This window comes from Mirounga angustirostris, unplaced genomic scaffold, assembly GCF_029215605.1.
Source record: "Mirounga angustirostris isolate CCGP_5_RB_7025 unplaced genomic scaffold, mMirAng1.0.hap1 SCAF_5, whole genome shotgun sequence".
Taxonomy (NCBI): Eukaryota; Metazoa; Chordata; class Mammalia; order Carnivora; family Phocidae; genus Mirounga; species Mirounga angustirostris.
In genome coordinates, this window is record NW_026991713.1 from 33,870,785 (window position 1) to 33,885,135 (window position 14,351).

Sequence of the window (14,351 nt, forward strand, 5' to 3'; positions counted from 1 at the left end):
TAAAGGGTAGTAATTTTTTAAAAATATTTGGGAGTTTTGATCATGTTAGCAAGTTGATATTCTAATATTATAGCTATACTAAGCCACCCAGATATAAATTGAGAAATTCCTTGAAGAGAGAAAGCTTATGAAATCAGAATGACACAGAGAAAAAGCAAGAGAAACCACAAGCCAAAATTTGTGTAGAAGAGGACTTCAAACTTTCTGAGATGGGAGGTCTGATATAGGAGATTCCCAGAGCTAGCACAGAAACTGCAGAAGCAGGGGATTATTGGGTGAGATTTATGAGACCAGGAAGGCAAGGTAGAACATACATATAAGCAATATGAAGAACTAGCCTCGTCACACATTTTATCCTTTCTTAACTATTAAGAGAGCTGATAAGCACATATTGCATTAAGTGAGAGCATCTGGAGTTAGGCGAGAAAAATGTCATTGTCACTAGAGTCCTAAAACAGAGGTAAACAGATCAACAAAATTCAGCAAATATTTGAGGAAAACTAACACAAAGGATGTGAGACAATCAAAATAGTTCAGTAAGTGGAAGGAAGAAGTAGTTTCTGAGATAAGAGAGCTATTAAACTGAATAAAAATTTACAAAAATTTTTTAGGAAAAATATGGTTTTTTTTGTTTTGTTTTGTTTTGTTTTTTTGTTTTTTTATTTGAGAGAGAGAGAATGAGAGAGAGCACATGAGAGGGGGGAGGGTCAGAGGGAGAAGCAGACTCCCTGCCGAGCAGGGAGCCCGATGCGGGACTCGATCCAGGGACTCCAGGATCATGACCTGAGCCGAAGGCAGTCGCTTAACCAACTGAGCCACCCAGGCGCCCAGGAAAAATATGTTTAAATAAGGATAACTTTGTATAAAAATGAAAATGCAAGTACTCAAAAAAAAAATGACTCACTCAAACAAAAAATCAAAATAGAATAGCTTAAATAGGTGTTGACTAAATAAAAACTTCCAAATTAGACATTTTCTTGAAACAACATACAAAATAACAAAGACATGAAATCTATGACAGAGACTTTCCAAGTGTAAAGGGGATCAACACAGAAATTCCAATATGACTAGTAGGAGGTACAGCTAAAGACCTGAGAAAAATTGAAGGGAAGAAAATAATAGAAAAATGTTTTCAGGGGCACCTGGGTGGCTCAGTAGGTTCAGTGTCTAACTCTTGATTTCTACTTAAGTCATGATCTCAGGATTCTGGGATTGAGCCCTATGTTGGGCTCTGCACTCAGTGGGAAGTCTGCTTCAGGATTCTCTCTCTCCCTCTGCCCTCCCCACACCCTGGCACTCTCTCTCTCTCTAAAATAAATAAATAAATCTTTAAAAAAAAAGAAAGAAAAGAAAAATGTTTTCTAAACCAAAAAAGGTCGTAAGATGAAGAGTGGAGTTAACTTTTCATGCATACACATAGACACACACACTGATACACCCACATGAATGCTAGCAATATTTCAGAACCCTAAGGAATTAAGCTCTATGAAGGCAGTATTTTCCATTCTATCCACTGCTGTACCTTGAACACTCAAAAGTGCCTGGCACGCAATAAGAAATCAGTAAATACGTGTGGATAAATGTAAAAAGTAAAAAATCCTAAGGCTTCAAAAGAATGTAAGGAATGAGTATTAAATTTATAATAATAACAGGCAAAAATATATAAATATTCAATGGAGTTATATCTTTAAATTGTTAAAACCAAATGGTAATAAATCTGGATTCTATACCCCAGGAAACTAATCGTTTGGTTGTTAAAGCAAAATAAAAATATTTTCAAGTGTGCAAAGACTGAGAAAATTTGGTATCCAATAATGTTTTCAACAAGATTTAGGCATACAGGGCGCCTGGGTGGCTCAGTTGGTTAAGCGACTGCCTTCGGCTCAGGTCATGATCCTGGAGTCACAGGATCGAGTCCCGCATCGGGCTCCCTACTTGACAGGGAGTCTGCTTCTCCCTCTGACCCTCCCCCCTCTCATGCTCTCTCTCTCTCTCATTCTCTCTCTCAAATAAATAAATAAAATCTTAAAAAAAAAAAAGATTTAGGCATAGAAGAAATGAAAACTGAGTCCAGAAATCAGGGGATGACTCAGGATTCAAAGAACACTAAAGATCAAAGAAACCATTAACACTTAAATTGTTTTGTTCTACTATCTTCTTCCATCATTTCACTTAAGAAGTCAGGTGTTAGTTTACTGTTGCTCCTTTTTAGGTAATGTGCCTTTCTGCTCCAGCAGCTTTTACAACTTCTCCCCCCTTGTCTTGAATTTCAATAGTTATACTATTATATTCCCAGGTGTGATTTTCATAACCATCTTCAATCATAATGAAATATTTATAATAGTATGTTTCCTCAAACCTTAAAAAATTGTAGAATTATAATTTTATATAGACATGTTCACTCACTAAACCAGTTTATTTTAATTTTTAGGACCTTATATTTCAAGGAGAATTTCTGATGATTAATGAAGTGTTTAAAGCTTTAGTAAATTAAATCCTACACCAGGTAGGCAATATTATTTTAAAATGTCCATTTCAAGTATAATAATTTATTTCAAATGAAGAATGATTATTGTGATGATTAAAAACAAGAAATAGATACCTCATGCTGTTTAAATTTCTCTTTCCACATTTTCTCTTCTTTATGGAGTTCATCATTCATCTTGTCCTGTTCTTGCTGAACATACAGTAATATTGAGATATTATGTTCAAATATCAAAAAAACATTATGTTCATTATATTCAAATCTCACAACCTATATTTGTAAATAATAGTTAAAGATAACAACTCACCCATTGATACTCTGTTATTAGTACTGGGATAACAACTTTAATCTCAACCTAAAGTATCACATATATGATATCTAGGGTTCCCATTTTGAGCACATAAAGATGTTTGCAACCTGGGCAAATTGTTTTACTTATTTGAGTATGTTTATTCACATAATAAAATGCATTGGCTAGATATGCTATCGGGCAGTGCAAAAATTACAAATAATAATGTTTGCAAGATGAGTTTTGCATTACAATTTTTTCTCTCCATACCATCCCATTTAATCCACATAATCCATCAGTTCAGTGGATAATGATTTTCTTGATTAGCATCTATTTTGTTAAGGCTCTGCAGAATAAACAAAATCAGTAAAATATAATCCCTTTCCTCTAAAATTTTACCTTTAATATGGGAACACTATCGTAAGTTCACCTATTACCTAAAATTTAGCAGAATAAATTTATCACAAGAGAAAACTATAAAGGATCACAGTAGAAACAGGTGCTATAACTAGAAGATCATGAAAAGTGTCATACAGAAGATTGTATTTGAAGGCATTTATTAAATGTTTTTCAACTAGGAAAATGTAGCTCTGTTTTTAGGAAAATTAAAAGGTTACATTAGAGTTAAAGACAAAAAACCAAGGAGTCACTAAAGAGATCAATAAGGTAGGTTTTAGAGAAGCCCATGTAAGAAGCAAGAGGGCCTTCTGTATAGGGTGATGGGAGTGAGAACAGATACAAAGACAATGTAAACATGAAATTGCTACAAAATGCCAAGTGCCTGGATAAAGGAAGTGGGAATATTTCTTTGGACATAATCTTATAAGATGAGAATTAAACACAGAAATAATGTTTAAAAAATCCTTCTGGCAGCATTACGGTGAATGAGTTTGTGGAATACATGACCAAAAGTAGAGATCAATTAGAGAGTTTAGTGAATATGCCAAGCTAGACATTAGGACACCCTGAACTACAGAGTAACAGCAGATAGGTGGGTGGGTGAGAAGATGGATAATAGAACTATTAAAGAGAAGAGGATAATAAAGAGAAGGAAGAGCCAAAGATGGTCCTTACCTTTCTAGCTTAGACTATGATGATAGTGTAGCTCACCAAAATGATGAATACCAGAGGAGAAGCACAACTCAGAAAGACAATGCCTTCAGTTTTAGACACATTAAGTTCTGAGTGTAAATATCTGTAGGAGAGTTACATAGTTCATTTTTCTTTTTTGTTATAAATATAGATTTGTTTCTGAACAGTTATATAACAGATTTGTTTCTGTCAGCTATGAACAACGTTATCAAGAGAGAAAGTATATGAAAAAAAAGGACAAAAGAAGAAATCCTTGGTAGTACCATATTCAAGAAGAGAGACAGAGGGCGCCTGGGTGGCTCAGTCGTTAAACGTCTGCCTTCGGCTCAGGTCATGATCCCCGGGTCCTGGGATCGAGCCCCACATCGGGCTCCCTGCTCGGCGGGAAGCCTGCTTCTCCCTCTCCCACTCCCCCTGCTTGTGTTCTGCTCTCGCTGTCTCTCTCTCTGTCAAATAAATAAAATCTTTAAAAAAAAAAAAAAAAAGAAGAGAGACAGAGACAGAGACAGAGAAGGCTAACATGGATATAAAGAGGAACTGCCAAACAGGTAAGAAGAAACTCAAGGAGTTGTGATCCCACAGAAGTCAAAGAAGAGAGAAATGGTGAACAATCCAATTTTTACTGGCATAAAATGCTACAGAGGCCAATATAAGAACTGAAAAAGAAACTGTGAATATGGAAACTTAGAAGTCATTGGTTATTTTTGTTGAGAGCAGTTTCATTTAATGGGGTGGTGGTGATATACACCTCGTAGGTTTAGGATTCAATGAGAGACGAGGACATAAATATAGCAAAACTAACTACTCTTTAAGATGCCTTACTATGATAAGTAGAGCTAAAGAGAAGCTACAGTGAGACATATTAACAAAGGTGATCTTATGATTTTTCTTTTTTTTTGTTTCTAGAATGGAAGAAAACTGAACATGCTTTAAATAATAAGAAAGGAGGAAGTTGATAGGGGCGTTTCAGCATACAAGGTAAAACAACCAAAAAAGTAGGGGTAACTGAAAAATAGAATATAGAGCAGCGCAGGGAAAGCTAACTTTTAGTAGAAGAAATCTTTCCTCATGAGTGTGGAGTAAAGACAAGAAAAAAGGTAGGGTGAATACAGAGATTGGGTGCAAAGTAGATATAGGATTAGGAAGAGGGAGTTCGTAATTGATGCAAAAATGTAATGTGATCACTTGCCAAAAATGAGGAGGGAGAAGTTGGGTAGAACTCTTGAGGAAAGAAATTTACAATAGCTTCCTATTTCACTCCCCAACAGCTAACAAAGGACACAGAAAAGAACTACTGAAAGTAAGTAAATTATATATTTATAATACATCACTATAAAATTATGGCATGGTCCCACTGGAAAAGTTTTAAACCTCAAGACATAAAAATGTATACATTTAGGAATTCATTAAAATATTTCTAAACTATAATTTTATGATAAAGCACAAATTACTTTCAGAAACTAAGTTAGAATCCTCTGAAGGTGGGGCCTGAATGTCAGATCTCTTTTGCGTCATTGAAACACATAGCTGAATGCTTTGCCATTGAGGTAGTCAATAAATTTTTTGTTTTAAAACAATTAAAAATGGGGGCGCCTGGGTGGCTCAGTTGGTTAAGCGGCTGCCTTCAGCTCAGGTCATGATCCCAGAGTCCTGGGATCGAGCCCCGCATCGGGCTCCCTGCTCGGCGGGGAGCCTGCATCTCCCTCTCCCTCTGCCTGCCTCTCTGCCTACTTGTTCTCTCTATCTCTCTGTCAAAATAAATAAATAAATAAAATCTTAAAAAAAAAAAAATTAAAAAAAATAAAAAATAAAAAATAAATAAAACAATTAAAAATGAACAGAATTTAAAAGTCAGATGTTTTCGGGGCACCTGGGTGGCTGTCGTTAAGCGTCTGCCTTCGGCTCAGGTCATGATCTCAGAGTCCTGGGATCGAGCCCCGCATCAGGCTCCCTGCTCTGCGGGAAGCCTGCTTCTCCCTTTCCCACTCCCCCTGTTTGTGTTCCCTCTCTCACAGTGTCTCTCTCTGTCAAATAAACAAATAAAATCTTTAAAAGTCAGATGTTTTCTAAATCTTGTAAACACCACTAACAATCAATAGCAATGATGCATTTCAGCATAAGACAACAAACACTATTCCAAAAATCTAAATTATATTAAAGTCTATCCTGGAATAAAGCTTCTGACTTTTGGAAATGACCAATTAATCTGGTCTGTGGAAAGGAAAATATAATGAAAGGAAAGCTAAGGATCCACACTAGAAAAAGCCACAGCCAAACTGGGTCTACAGTATAATTGTTTTTACTTAATTTATTTAAGTTTTTACTTAATTTATTTAAGTAAAAAGTTTTTAATTAATTTATTTCGTATACAATCAGGAAATGCAATGTACTCAACATGGAAGGGTAGAATACACTGAACTGCCTAAGTGACCACATGTCAATGTTCTCTATATGCAACTCTCAAAACCAGTAAGTGTGGGTAATATGTAGGTCAATTTTAGTAATGTAAGACAGAGAAGTCCATCCTGCTTGTTATCTAGACATTCTAATGATCCTGATGGCCATAAAGTAGGGTACCAAAAATCCACCAGTTTCTCAATATACCACTACCATGACCTAAAGGAATGGACCTCCTGGGGTAGGGTTAAGAGGAAACAGAAACAAAAACAACACAAAACTCCTTCACACCAAAAAATTTCTAGTCTCAGGAATTAGCTTAATTATGGGAGCAAGACACAGACCATTACCTACATGGGTGAACTGCTATAACCAAATATGTTTTATGTAATTGCTATACATTAGACCACATAGCAAGGATATTTCATGATCAAGAAAATTCTGTTGCCTTCTTGTATGATTAGAAGGGTATGAAAAAGCAACGTTTATGTTGTGAATATCGACCTAGGACAATCTTTGTAACTTCATTGAACCTAGGGGCCCACAAGATCCAAAGCAGCATCTGAAATTTCAGTGAATTTTAATAAATTTTTAAATAAATTAAATTAATGTATATAGTCAAATAAATTTAAATAAATCTTTAAATCCAATAAATTTAATGAAAACTAATCAAGAAAGCCATAGTAAATATTGTTACCACAGACAATTGCCTCAATTATTAGGAGTACTTAAATCCCATAGAACAGAGCTCAGTCCACACCATAAGCTAAAACATCAGTACTATTCAGTAGTTACTGATTCAAAAAATGTATAAAAAGAGCCCAGATATCCATCAACTGATGAATGGATAAAGAAGATGTGATATATATATATCTACACACACATATATATAATGAAATACTACTCAACCTTCAAAAAGAATGAAATCTTGGGGCACCTGGGTGGCTCAGTTGTTAAGTGTCTGCCTTCAGCTCAGGCCATGATCCCAGAGTCCTGGGATCGAGCCCCGTATCAGGCTTCCTGCTCAGCGGGAAATCTGCTTCTCCCTCTCCCACTCCCCCTGCTTGTGTCCCCTCTCTTGCTCTCTCTCTCTCTGTCAAAATAAATCGATAAAATATTAAAAAAAAAAAGAATGAAATCTTGCCATTTGCAACAACATGGATGGAACTAGAGGGTATTATACTAAGAGAAGTAAGTGAGTCAGAGAAAGACAAATACTATATGATTTCACTCATATGTGGAATTTAAGAAACAAAACAGATGAACATAGGGGAAAGGAAGGAAAAATAAGATAAAATGAAAACAAAGAGGGAGGAAAACCATAAGAGACTCTTAACTATAGGAAACACACTGAGGGTTCCTGGAGGGAAGGTAGGGGTATGGGGTAATTGGGTGATAGGAATTAAGGAGGGCACTTCAAGTAATGAGCACTAGGTATTATATGCAACCGATGAAGCACTAAATTCTATCTCCAAAACTAATAATACAGTGTATGTTAATTAAATTGGATTTAAATTAAAAAATTTATAAAAGAAAGAAAAAATGTATGAAAAACAAAAATTTAAAAGAAAAAACATTTACCTTCTGAATATTCTCTAATTTCTTCTTTTCAACTTCAAATTGTTTCATCCAGCAATGTCTCTTTTCTTCTTCTTCTTGAAATTGCTTTTCTTCTCTATCCCTTTGAGCTTTGAGAGTTTCTTTCTCCTGGTCTTCCAGTTCTTTCTGTTTGCCTTGCCAAGCCTCAAAAGACTGCCTACATCTTTCTTCCACTTCACAGTATCCAAAATTTATATCAGCATCATCTGTATTCATGAAGAGAAATCTTTTTATTCTTAAAATCAAGCCTCTCAAAACGGACCTAATGTAGAGTATGCAAGTAATTTTGAAATGAAGAAATAAGGTCAATGTATTACCAAAGGAAAAGTGATCATATGCCAAAAAAATACATTCTTGAATATACATAAAAATCCTATTGCAGTCATATACAAGGAAGTTCCACTTCAGTCAATAAAGAAATCACATAACTTGCCTTAACTATACCACAAAACTTAATATAAAAGTGTGTGTGTGTGTGTGTGTGTGCTGTTAAAGGAACATAGTTAAAGGATACTTAAAAATGCAAGCCTGGGGGCGCCTGGGTGTTTCAGTCGGTTAGCTTCCAACTTTTTATTTTTTTATTTATTTTATTTTTTATTATTTTAGATCAATCTATTATTAACATATGATGTGTTATTTGTTTCAGGGGTACAGGTCTGTGATTCATCAGCCTTACACAATACACAGCGCTCACCACAACACATACCCTCCCCAGTGTCCATCACCCAGCCACCCCATCCTTCCCACCCTGCTCCACTCCAGCAACCCTCAGTTTGTTTCCTGAGATTGAGAGTCTCTTATGGTTTGTCTCCCTTTCTGGTTTCTTCTTTCATTTTTTCCTCTCTTCCCCTATGATCCTCTGCCTTATTTCTCAAATTCCACATATCAGTGAGATCATATGATAATTGTCTTTCTCTGATTGACTTATTTCGCTTAGCATAATACCCTCTAGTTCCATCTACATTGTTGTATGTAGTACATACATTCAACAATGGTAAGATTTCATTTTTTTGATGGCTGAGTAATATTCCATATATATACCACATCTTCTTTATCCATTCATCTGTTGGTGGACATCTGGGCTCTTTCCATAGTTTGGCTATTGTGGACATTGCTGCTATAAACATTGGGGTGCACGTGCCCCTTTAGATCACTACATTTGCTGGGTCATAGGGTAGCTCTATTTTCAACTTTTTGAGGAACCTCCATACTGTTTTCCAGAGTGGCTGCACCAGCTTGCATTCCCACCAACAGTGTAGGAGGGTTCCGCTCTCTCTGCATCCTAGCCAACATTTGTCATTTCCTGACTTGTTAATTTTAGCCATTCTGACTGGTGTGAGGTGGTATCTCACTGAGGTTTTGATTTGTATTTCCCTGATGCCCAGTGACGTTGAGCACTCTTTCATGTGTTTATTGGCCACCTGGATGTCTTCTTTGCAGAAATGTCTGTTCATGTCTTCTGCCCATTTCTTGTTTGGATTATTTGTTCTTCGGGTGTTGAGTTTGATACGTTCTTTGTAGATTTTGGATACTAGCCCTTTATCTGATATGTCATTTGCAAATATCTTCTCCCATTCTGTCAGTTGTCTTTTGGTTTTCTTGACTGTTTCCTTTGCTGTGCAAAAGCTTTTTATCTTGATGAAGTCCCAATAGTTCATTTTTGCCCTTGTTTCCCTTGCCTTTGGCGATCTTTCTAGGAAGAAGTTGCTGCGGCTGAGGTTGAAGAGGTTGCTGCCTGTGTCTCCTCTAGGATTTTGTTGGATTCCTGTCTCACATTTAGTTCTTTCATCCATTTTGAGTCTATTTTTGTGTATGGTGTAAGGAAATGGTCCAGTTTCATTCTTCTGCATGTGGCTGTCCAATTTTCCTAACACCCATTTGTTGAAGAGACTGTCTTTTTGCCACTGGATATTCTTTCCTGCTTTGTTGAAGATGAGTTGACCATAGAGTTGAGGGTCCATTTCTGAGCTCTCTATTCTGTTCCATTGATCTATGTGTCTGTTTTTGTGCCAGTACCATACCGTCTTGATGATTACAGCTTTGTGATAGAGCTTGAAGTCCGGAATTATGATGCCACCAGCTTTGCTTTTCTTTTTCAACATTCTTCTGGCTATTCGGGGTCTTTTCTGGTTCCATACAAATTTTAGGATTATTTTTTCCATTTCTTTGAAAAAAGTGGATGGTATTTTGATAGGGATTGCATTAAATGTATAGATTGCTCTAGGTAGCATAGACATTTTCACAATGTTTGTTCTTCCAATCCATGAGTTAAGCTTCTGACTCTTGATTTTGGCTCATCATGGCCTCAAGGTCCTAGGATCAAGCCCTGCGTCAGGCTCCCCACTCAGCAGGGTGTCTGCTTCTCTCCCTCTCCCCCTGCTCACTCTCTCTCTCTCTCTAAAATAAATAAATCTAAAAAAAAAATCCAAGGCTGGGTATATCTATTTCAGTCAGATATATATGGAAAATTTTAAATATATTTAAATCAAGTTAATATAGGAGGCATAAAAAACTATGAAAATATGAATTTAAGTAAGTACAGTAAAGGCATAATAATTTTCAAATATCATGATTGTATTTTTCTAAATGTCAAAAGAAAACTCTCTAAATTTTTTTCAGAGAACTATGGCCAATCACATAAAACTTATCAAAAATATCATTGAGCAGTTTAGTGCACCTGGCAAAACATGTTCATCCACAGGCAAATCATGAGGACCAGGCTTTGGAATAGAATCAGGACTGCCACAATGGGTTTTATTCCTCAGAAATTCTTCTTTTTCTATTTCAGATAACATCTAAAAGGTTAAAAGGGCACCAATAATTAAAGAAAGAGTAAAGCAATCATTTTAATAATATATCAAGTTTTATACATACATAGAACTTTATTTACTTTCAGTCTCTCTCAAATACAACCCTACAGCACACTAAAAATCTTATTCCCATCCAAGCAGACTGTATTTTACCCTCCTTGTTTTTCGGAATTCTAATCACTTTCTTATATTTACCCACAATATTCAAATAAACTGCTTGAAAATCTGTGGAATGAATAAGTCATGGGAATAAAAGGTACAGCATTAGGAACATAGTCAATGATACTGTAATAGCTTTGTATGGTGACAGATGTTAGCTACACTTGTGGTGAGCATAGCATAATGTGTAGAGACGTTTTATTACTATGCTGTATACTTGAAGCTAATGTAACATTGTATGTCAACCATGCTCAAATGAAAGCAAAAAGTATTGCTTGAAAATCATTTCAAAGTGTTTCTACTAATGTTCGCTTTCTTCCTAATACATTTCTATATTTCTTAACTACAGTGATTGCTCAAATCTACAAACAGCTAATACATTCAGCATGTTTAAAAAAATGGAACTATTCTCCACTTTAACCTGAATTATGCAAAAATCAAAATGTTGAGGAATACTTTTCCATAATTAGACTTCTACCATATTCTAGTTGGAAAGATATAGGATCTCTACTTCAATGAAGTAGCAGTATGATAATTCAAAATTAATATTTCAAGTTTGTTACCAAAAAAGAGAGTAAGAGACATATATATAAGCAGTTTTCAAATTATGTTAAACATCTTAGGGAGCAGAGTAGAGTTAGGTAAAATTAGAGATAGCTAGGTAAAATAAGAAGTAAAATGAGTCTAAGATGCCGAACATGTAGAAGAAATTTCTCAAATATATTTCTGGAGGTTTTAACCAAAATTGCTAGGCTCTCCCTTACTCTTATTTCTTTAGGAATTTTTATATTTTATCTTTTTTTTAAACTAACATAAGATGTTCTACATTTAAAATTTCCATGGGATATTTATTGATTTATTTTTTTTTTAAGATTTTATTTATTTATTTGCCAGAGAGAGAGAGAGAGAGCACAAGCAGGGGGAGGAGCAGAGGGAGAGGGAGAAGCAGGCTTCCCTCTGAGCAGGGAGCCCGATGTGGGACTCAATCCCAGGGCCCTGGGATCATAACCGGGAGCCAAAGGCAGACACTTAATGGACTGAGCCACCCAGGCATCCCTCCATGGGACATTGAAAGTCTCTGCTGGAACACAGTACATTCCTAAGCAGGGTAATAAACATTATATTTATTGTTTTCCTTGGAGTTTTTAGGGAAAAACTATCATACAGTATAGTTCTACTGTTTCATCTACATGCATTTTAAATTCCCAATTACTGATGATTCAAATCACTATTTCTAATATTTTTAAAACTGAAATTTGAATTTTGTATATTACATGCCAGAGGAAAACATAAAGCCAAAAATGATTTGATTAAAGATAATTAAATTTTTAAGTTTTAATAGGTGGACTTTACTTTTTTTTTTTAATATTTATTTATTTGAGAGAGAGAGTGCACAAGCTGTGGGATGGGCAGAAGGAGAGGGAGAAAGAATCTTTTGCTGACATGGGGCTCCATTTCACAACTCTGAGATCATGACCTAGGCCAAAACTAAGTCACCAAGAGTTAACAGACTGTGCCACCCAGGTGCCCTTATCACTGAACTTCAAATCAGGGAACTATCAGCCTTCATAAGAGGGAAAGGTAAATTTCTAACTGTAATATTGAGTACTTTCAAATATTGATCATATACCTTTATCAACTGTTCTGGATTTTCTTTATGTTCAGTTGATAATTCTATCCTTAAATGCATGTGATTATTAGGAACCAGTCCACAACTATAGTCTAGAGAAAGAAAAAATATTATAGCTTTAAATATTAGAGCAGAGCAAAGCATGTTAAAATCTCAAACCCTTTCATTATCGTTTAATCTCAAATTCTATCATAGTATATTCTTGATCAGTGACTCAAAACAATAGGAAAATAATGAAATATAAAGAACAGAGGACATCTGTAATCTTTGTTCTAAAAATAAAAGTAACAAATTCATAAAGCACTCTCTTGATCACCTTTCCTATTCTAGACTAAAGTTTATTTTCCGCATACACAGAATAATGCTGTTTGATACTGCAGTGACACCTTGATTAGAAATCAATAAAGGTTCAATTCTACTGCCACAAACTAGCAATATAACCTTGCACAAGATACTAAACACACTTTAATAAAAGTATTAGTTTAAAAGATAATTACTAATGTGAGTGAAGTGAGCTTTCGTTTCTGATTTTATGAGTTTTTATTGAATTTTATTGTCCTTTTATCATCTGTGCAGATGTAATTAATTTTTTTCCTTTTTCAGCTAATGTGTTCTATCATGTCAATCTTCATTAACAGTAAACTATTATTCACAGATGACTGTTTGCTGGTTCACTAACTACTTACACCTATTTTGTCAGACGTTACAGATTTTCTTCTTCGACACCTATTCAAAGTCTCAGGAGCCCGTTTTCCCATGTGAGGGGCTGACAAAGCAAAAATAACATTCTCCAGATTCCTTTGAAGCTAGGTTTCTAAGGGTGATTAAGGTTCTGCCAATTGATATATTTGCATAAGTCTTTATTTCCATAAAAATACTATGCATGAAGAGAGACAGGGAGCAATATTTTCATTTTTCTGACCCAGATTATGATAGAGGGAGCTTTGGGTTGGAGATAGGAGTGTGTGGTAGAAGATTAATGTCTCTGAATATCTTAATTATATCAGACAGCATCTCTTTCTGCAACCCAGTTTAACAATGTATGTGTGTGTGTATATTTTTTACAATTTGTATGTTTGGACTAGAGTGTATTTCTTCAGTTCTATTAACAATTGTGTTATTCATTGGAATAGCTAGTCTTCAAAGATGTCTCTTCCACACTTCCTGGTATGCATTTACTGTTTAGTTCCCTCCCACAGGGAACCTGGGCTGACCCCGTATGAAACTAGATCATAAGAAGCCTTACAAGGTTCCACATTAGTCTATTGGGATTTTGTTCGTGGAACTCCTCAGAATCCAGGTGCCATGCAAGCCATAGAGAGATACCACACATAGGTGCCTCCAGCTGACCATCCAGGTGCCCCAGTTGAACTCCCACCCAACAATTAGCATCAATTGACAAGCATTTCAGGGAACCATATTTGGAATTCCAATCCACTAAAAGCTTCAGATGACTGTGTCCCTATTCAACATCTAACTGTGAATGCATACACAGCAAGCAAGAATTGCCTAGCTAAGCTCAGTCAACCCACAGAACCATTAGAGATAATAACTATTGTTATTTTAAACCACTCAGTTTGTTTTGCAGCACTAAATAACCAAAACGTCTAACCTCTACCCATAAAAGACACAAACACTCCCAAAACCATTCTGCTTAAAGCAGCTCAAGTAGCTTCTGTCTACAACTGAGAGCCCTAATTAATATATCTACATTCATAAGTGAAATCAGCCTCTGGTTTCGTGTATGTGTGTGTGTGTGTGTGTGTTATGCTTTATATTTGAAATATGCAGCTTTTTAAATGAAATATTATATAATCTGCAGATTCATTTATCCTTGATGGATTGTAGAATTCAACTGTAAAATCATACTCATTTCTTTTTTTTTCTTTT

The 14,351-nt window shown here is 35.5% G+C and overlaps 1 protein-coding gene across 1 annotated transcript in view; it reads right to left on the reverse strand.

Annotated features, from left to right (window-relative positions):
- The window catches only part of LRRIQ1 (leucine rich repeats and IQ motif containing 1), a 202,637-nt gene that overhangs the window by 184,370 nt on the left and 3,916 nt on the right, over positions 1-14,351 (reverse strand). The window contains 4 exon segments of the mRNA XM_064590239.1: positions 2,603-2,677; positions 7,845-8,068; positions 10,540-10,657; positions 12,462-12,553. Coding sequence (XP_064446309.1) covers positions 2,603-2,677; positions 7,845-8,068; positions 10,540-10,657; positions 12,462-12,553 — 509 coding nt within the window.